At 38.0% G+C, this 7,694-nt stretch overlaps 1 protein-coding gene across 1 annotated transcript; it reads left to right on the plus strand.

Annotated features, from left to right (window-relative positions):
- Positions 1 to 991: 991 nt before the first annotated feature.
- On the plus strand, positions 992 to 7,694 carry slc25a55a (solute carrier family 25 member 55a). Its single transcript, XM_062416238.1, has 10 exons — positions 992 to 1,099; positions 1,805 to 1,933; positions 2,722 to 2,847; positions 3,287 to 3,342; positions 5,243 to 5,333; positions 5,422 to 5,540; positions 5,699 to 5,894; positions 6,001 to 6,155; positions 6,250 to 6,325; positions 6,446 to 7,694. Exons 2-10 carry the CDS (start codon positions 1,914 to 1,916, stop codon positions 6,603 to 6,605), a joined length of 999 nt encoding a protein of 332 aa, XP_062272222.1. The 5' UTR covers positions 992 to 1,099; positions 1,805 to 1,913; the 3' UTR covers positions 6,606 to 7,694.

A 7,694-nucleotide genomic window follows, 5' to 3' on the forward strand; every position in this document is an offset into this window, starting at 1 on the left:
TAAGTTCAGAGCAAGGGCAACTCAACTGTGGGCATCTCAACAATGGGTCATGAGAGAAGGGTGAAACCTCCCCACCCACATTTATTGTTATAAGGAATGAAGAAACCAGTACCAACAAGTGTTCAAATACTTCAATTCAGTAAAAGTATCAATTGCGCAATTCAGAAATTGTCTGTAATTCATCTTACTTTTTGAAAAAGTATGAAAGTATCAGTATAAAAAGTGAAAGTTTTCATATTGCAGAAAGAAATGCCTCTACCAGAATTACTGCAGCATCTTATTGTTAACTGGGAACTAATTTTAACAATCTTGCAAACTATTGGGTCACATTTTATAAAGTGAAAACATTTTCTGTGTGTAAAATATTAATCTGCAAAGCACCTATTCTCTCTGCAATGTAGTGGAGATTAAGATGAACTAATCCAAGACATAGTTCACACATGGCGTACATATTTCATAAAATGCATAGAACTAACTCACAGCACCAACCAATGTGCACCAGAATAGAGTAGAGAGAGTTAAGTGGAGAATGATGTCATTTTACTAGTCGGGCCTGAGTGATCTAATGCCATTATCATCTTAACCCAGAGATTTACAATGAGACTAAGATCATCTTAAACCTAAGATCCTGTCAGGAAATGAGCCCTGACCACATCACCGACCTTAGGTTAACATCTCATAGTAAAAACCCTAACCCTAATTTAGCTCTATCTAATAATACGCATTTGTGTATTCGTGTTTTACATTTAACTTTTAAGTCAAAGGGGATGTTTCTGTAATTCTACACCCTTAACATCTGTGTAGCTGACTGATTTGTGGAATAGTTTGATTGATGGGTCTGTTGTCCAATGAAAAAAAGGGGGCGGTAAATTATATCCAATGAGCTTCTCGTCTGTGAATTCCGCCAGTGGTGATTGGTTGAACAGTCCAACCGCAGCATAGACTGGGGGTGAGTTCGCCAGTTAAAGCTGAATGGAAATTTCCAGTCTGTCTTACTCGTAGATATAATAACGGACACAACCGGCGAGACAGACGCTACGAAACACAACTTAAACGGCACCAAATACACCAAAAGAGCAACTACAAGTGCAATTTTGAGGTGAGTAAAAGCTTTTCTAATTATATAAAATGGATTTTAATGTCACACAGTGGTCGTTTATTGCCATTTTGTTGGTTTTCATGCACGGTATTGTTCTTGAATTAATAGCTTAGCTCACGATGCTAGCCATTCGTTATGTATGGAAGTGAAACGACGCTTTTATGTTCCTTATTTCTATCCTAAAATGATTAATAAAACCCCAAAAAGTTCCTGTGATGGAAGATGTTTGGAAGATAATGCTGTGTACTTCTTCTTCTTCTTCTTTTCAAACATGATAAAAAAAAAGGAGGGGAAGAAAGAAAAGCGTCTTCCTCATTGATTTGCGTTGACATTTTAATTATCTCCTTTTAAACACTCTCAGGGACTTTGGTTAAGAGCTTAGTTTGGGGTACCAACATGCATGCATGTTACTTGGAAATTTGAGTATTTTATCTACCATTATCTTGAATAGATGAGAGGCCGTCATGCCCATTTATGGAGTTCCGGTATGTGAGCTAGGACACACCCACAGCTTGTACTACTCAGATTGCAAAGTCTCAGTCAGCCTGCTGCCTCATGGTCCCGTGACTCTGAGACTCAGAGATAAACCACTGTGGGCGGGATAAGCTCCTAGATACAACAACCCAGTCTGTTAAATACTCAGGAACCCGCCTTCATGTATATGCACACAGTCTAAGTCTAACTCTTACTTTCATCTGTGTTTAGGAACCTATTCATTGGATTTGACTGAAGAAGACTTGGTCCTACACTTCATTTCTACTACTTCTACTACTAGTTCTTAGCACATTTCCTGTCTTTTGAATTCAAAGTCATCATGTCTCAGCAGCAGATCAGGTGAGTTTCATTCATTTATTATATTACTTAATATAGTATAAGTAGACAGGTGTAGACATTTGTTTCATTTGTGGCACAAGATTAGAAATAATTAGTCAATTATTATATATAACTACTCTGTTTCAGCTTATCTATTGAGATCATTGGCTCCTTTTTTCTGTTTTTTGAGTTTTATTTAGAGCTAGAGTCAACTATTTGATCTTTTTTGTATTATTTTTTTGGTGAGGAAAATTTCAACTGAACATTTTTCACCATTTTCTTACATTTTATGGACCAAACAACTATAATTCTTACTTACAGCCCTAATGAACCGGATATCTTTTGGTTTGGGACTAAACAAGACATTTAAAGAGGTTATCTTAACTTTTTAAGAAATGGTGATTGACATTTTTCAGTTTCCTTCACAGCTTGCTTATTTTCACCATCAAATAATCTGCTATAATGATCTATAAAACATCAAACAAATGGAGAAAATGTCCATCACATTTCATTCTCAAACTGCTTGTTTAGGCCGACCAACAATCCCAACTCTTACTCAATTTACAACAGAGAAAAGCAACAAATCCTCAAAGTTCAGAAGCTGGAATTGGAGAACATTTGGCAAAGTTAATTGCTAGAAGTCTTCAACAATTGGATCAATAATCAAAATTGGTGGCAATTAACTTCCTGTTCAATTTATATTCCTTCCTTCATTTTCTTTCTACCCATTTGTTTTTCACAATGTTTATAGTTGAGGGTTGATTTTCATAACTGAGTGTGTTGTTTCCTTTTTTGTCGGCTCCTTTCAGTCTACCAGCCAAACTCATTAATGGAGGCATCGCTGGCATCGTTGGGGTCACTTGTGTGTTCCCCATCGACTTGGCAAAGACCAGGTTGCAGAATCAGAGACGAGGTCAGCAAGTCTACAAGAGCATGTGAGTATTTTTAGTTACGCTTGTCTTACATGACACACTCATTCTCTCGTCACTACACCTACTACATCCCTTGTTTAATCCAGGTCTGTGCTTGCAAATCTCACAAACACACGCACACACACACACACACACATGCAAATGAACGTGTTGAGTGAAGAGTGACATTCCTGACTTCATGGGGCCATGACGGCTAGTGTTGGTCTTTCTCATTCCTGTGAGTTGGACCAACCCCTTAAAAAACCTTTACAGAGTGGAAATTTCCACTTATCTATTGACGCCCATGTTTTTACAGAGCAGCCTCTATTCCCTACTCGTCCACACATTCCTGTTTAGCACTAACTGAGTTTAAATAATTAAGTAAAATATTTGTTTCTTTGCTCCCTTTTAAAAACAATAAAATTAGTCTCACTAATGTTTTTCTTTGCTCTGTTTTCTGTAGGATTGACTGCCTGGTCAAAACAGTTCGATCAGAGGGCTTCTTTGGCATGTACAGAGGTAAGAATTAAACACATTTGAATATAAGAACCAGCAGGCTAGAACATATAGAAGTGTTTACAAGAGGTTTAAATATAGGAGGGGGTGAGATTTTTCTCTGGTGAAGTAGAACAGTGACATGATTACTAACTGGGTATACTTGGTCTTTACTGAGATACATTGTATTGTCAGCGTTTGATTTACTTAGTAATATGGTGATTAGTTTTCAAAATAAAAAAAGAGAATTTTCCAAAGCTGTTCTCACGTTTAACCCTTATATACTGTTCATATTCTACACCCTTGCAGTATATTCTGGATACATTTAGACTCTTCCGTAAAAAGTGTCTATACCAAATTGTAAACCACAGATCTATTTATAAACGCATCAATAGTCGATCTGACTGATCAGTTAATGGATCATTAAACCTTAATTAATGTTTCAGAGAGCAGAGAGAGTTTATTTTTTAAAGTTTTCCTCCACTCATTTTTGGATTTTTTCATGTCCTATTTTACATAAGAAATGAAAATTTAACATAGCAATAATTATTTAAATGTATTTGTTTAACTGAAAATTACAAGAAGGTTATGGAATCTGGATCATAAAAATAAATCCTCATAACTACTATTAACTAGTAATTTAATAGAAAGCCATGTCAATAGATATGGGTCAAAAATTTGACCCAGAACAGCCTCAATGGACACACATTTGTAGCACCTATACAAAAGCATAACCATTTAAAATATTTTCATTGTTGTGCATTTTGAGCCTCTTTAGGAATTTCAGAGTGGAAGGACGACATTTTGGTTTTGTTTTTTTGTTTAGCTTTTACAGCTGTCATATTTGACCCAAACAGTATGTAAGGGTTAAGTGGGGTTTTTCAACTTTTACCTTTTCTATGTATGTAAACTGTTTTAGTAACATACATGACATGTAGTGAAATAGAAAACAAATGTACTGTTTCATTATCAGTTCATTTATGTCAATGTAAAAAAATAAGTAGTAGTCTTTTAATGTGAGGAAAATTGAGGCCTTTTAGTGTGGGTCTCTACCTGTGTGAGGAATGCTCTTTGTTTGCATCTGTGTTTTTCATATTACAGACTTGGGTCCCCCTGGGATATTGAAGGCTAGCCGATAAGGCGCAGCCACGCTGGAGGCAAATCATTAAATGGTTCTTACAATATTGCTCTACTTAAAACTATAGGCACACTGTTTTTGTTTTGCCATCTATGTGTTCTGTATTCTGACTCCTCGTCAATAACTACTTGGCTGTCTCTTTTACTGTCCTGTCGATTTTCGTCGTGGTTTCTCCCGTTTCCAGACTATGGATTGTGCACTTACCGGCTTTGGTTGATCTTGTAAATGAATCTATGGGGAATTTACAATAAGATGTTTATTTGAAACATCAACTGACTCACAGATTGATTTTCAAAGTTGACCTGAAGTCAGTGAACACAGTACATAATCAATGATTCAGTCTGTCCTGTCACTTACATCTATTCATGTGTTGTCTCTGTTTTATTGTCATTAACCTACATATTGACTGGTAGCCTTTCTCTAGATACACACATTTCCTTTCTTTTTACGTTGTCCCCACACAAACTCGACCCCTTTTTTGATCATAAAGCGTCTCACTTCATAGACTTGATGTTTGCATTTCCTTCTCAACATTTCATTAACCTCCTAATTTTTTTTTTTTTTCTTGTCATGTGTTTTGTGCTCGTTTCTCATTTTCTTTCTGAAGCTCATACTTTAATGTAACTTTTCTTGACGTAATTCTCCTTCATCATTATGACTGAAGTTTTTATTTTACGTTAGCTGTACAATGGACTAATGATAGTGGCGGAGAATGTTTTTATACATGTGCTAAAATGAAAACTCGATTGTGGCTTCAGTGGTAACTCTGTGGGTTTTTTTCCTCAGGTGCCGCTGTAAATTTGACCCTCGTTACCCCTGAGAAGGCAATCAAGCTGGCCGCTAATGACCTTTTCCGCCATCATCTTTCCAAAGATGGGTAAGCAACAATCCTCCTTACTGAGTAATCTCACAAAATCAATATCATCTATGGCTCATTTCATAATATTTCTCTTATCTGTTATCAGAAAGGGACTGACGGTGTTCAAAGAGATGCTGGCTGGGTGTGGTGCTGGTATGTGCCAAGTCGTTATCACCACCCCGATGGAAATGCTGAAGATACAGCTGCAGGACGCCGGCAGACTTGGTAAGAAGAGTCCACCTTTTATATTGTAATTTAACCTCTTTTATGTATAATAATGTTAATGCTTTAACATGTTGAGAAGCATATAAAAAAAGTGGTGTATTGAATCATCTGTGTAGGTCTTTACTATATAATATATATTTGTTGTTTTTTGTCCAAAGCGGCTCAGCAGCAAAAGCCAGTCATGATGTCTCCCACAAAGCTGGTGGCCACCAACACCATGCTCAGCCGCTCCTACAACTCCGGCACCGTGGTCACACCACCTCGAGCTGTGTCAGCCACACAGATAGCAAAGGAGCTTCTCCATACCCAGGGCATCCAGGGGCTCTACAAGGGTCTCGGGGCAACAATACTTAGGTACAGTTTCATTCTCTGCTCAAGAGGAAGCAGATGTGAACTTGTTAGACAGGTTATTTTCTATCAGGTTTCAAATCTGAAACATTTTCTGTTTGAATTCTTTCAGGGATGTTCCCTTTTCTATGGTCTACTTCCCGCTGTTTGCCAACCTGAACCGCCTTGGCAAACCCAGCCCAGAGGAGTCGTCACCCTTCTACTGGGCTTTCCTCTCAGGCTGTGCGGCTGGATCTACAGCTGCAGTGGCTGTGAACCCCTGTGATGGTGAGTTTTGAGAACCACAATGTGTTCATTGTATGAGTAGCATCACTGTAAAGGATCTGGAGTGTTTGTCTAACTTTTGTTTCCCTCTCTCCAGTGGTGAAGACAAGACTGCAATCACTGAACAAAGGGTCTGCTGAAGAGACATACAGTGGAGTAGTGGATTGTGTAAGGTAAGACAGCTGAGTCATCCTCTGCATCACATAACACCTAATATATGTCGCATAACATTTTTTTCTCATGTCTTTGTGTGCATGTTTATAAATAAACCCATCCCATCTGTGTCCCCACAGTAAAATAATGCAGAAGGAGGGACCGTCTGCCTTCCTGAAAGGCGCCGGCTGTCGAGCTCTGGTCATCGCTCCTCTATTCGGCATTGCTCAAGTTATGTACTTTGTTGGTGTTGGAGAGTATATCATGGACAACTCGCCTCTGAGCCTCCTGTCAGCATGAGACTGTACCAGCGTGCTGGCCGGATATGCATAGGACATTTTGAGCGTAGATGGATGGAACAAGTGGCAGCTACACACCATCGATTTACAGTAAAAAAAGAAAAGATAAAGAAATGAGACCGTCGGGTCTGATTAGTCAGAAAGGTTTCCGGGTTTGAAGACTATCACCTACCATCTTCTGTATGGTCTAAAAGTTGTGTTGCACTTAAACACTTTTGTGGCTTATTCAGTAGGCTATTGCCAACGTTTGTAGTTGAAGCTATTAGCCTTACTGAGTTGTGGGACTCAGAGTTGCAGTGTTATTCTTTCTTTGTCCCCAAAGAGTCCTGTTCTGTTTCCCTCTGTGAGGGAAGGGGGCTATGAATCACTCCACCAAAGAGACAGACCTGGTTTTTGTTTTCTCTTCCATGCTATCCCTTTTTCAAATGATTTTGTATGTGTATGCTACAGTTTCATTTTGACTTGATGAATGCAGTAGTTTGCAGTAGTTCTTTGTATGTGTTTCTTTCTTATCTGATCTGTCTCATGTTACAAAACCCTCAAATTGGAGCTGAATGCTTCAATTAAGGGTTTACATTTGGGCCCAATTTACATCATTTATTGCAAAGGGATCTTTAAAAAAAAAAAAAAGTTTTACATACATTTTCAGGAATAACTGAGTGTACCTGTTTAATTTAACTGATCATGAACCTTCCTACTGACAGGGACCATACGGTTTACCAAACCATAAACAGTGTTCTGATATATACTTGATATTAACCCTACAGTTGTTTAGCAATCTGTGAACCACAGTCTTTGTATCCTAATATCTGCAGAAACTTGAGATGCATTCATGCACATTATATATGTATGTGTTTGTCCACATAACCTCTGTTTTTTTTAGATATTTATATATGCATACCTTTTCAGATTTCGCTCTTAAATTTCAGCCGTCTTTGGTTTATGCCTTAACGGAGCAGATTGACATTTCTGCCTGATTCCGGGGAAGCAAAGCTCCCCGCTAAAAAAAGGAGTAAAAAGAAGCATTACTGTTACTGTGAGCATGTGAGAAATTCCTGTTACCATACTTTGTTTTTTGTGATGCTTTTTG

This window comes from Scomber scombrus, chromosome 3, assembly GCF_963691925.1.
Source record: "Scomber scombrus chromosome 3, fScoSco1.1, whole genome shotgun sequence".
Lineage (NCBI taxonomy): Eukaryota > Metazoa > Chordata > Actinopteri > Scombriformes > Scombridae > Scomber > Scomber scombrus.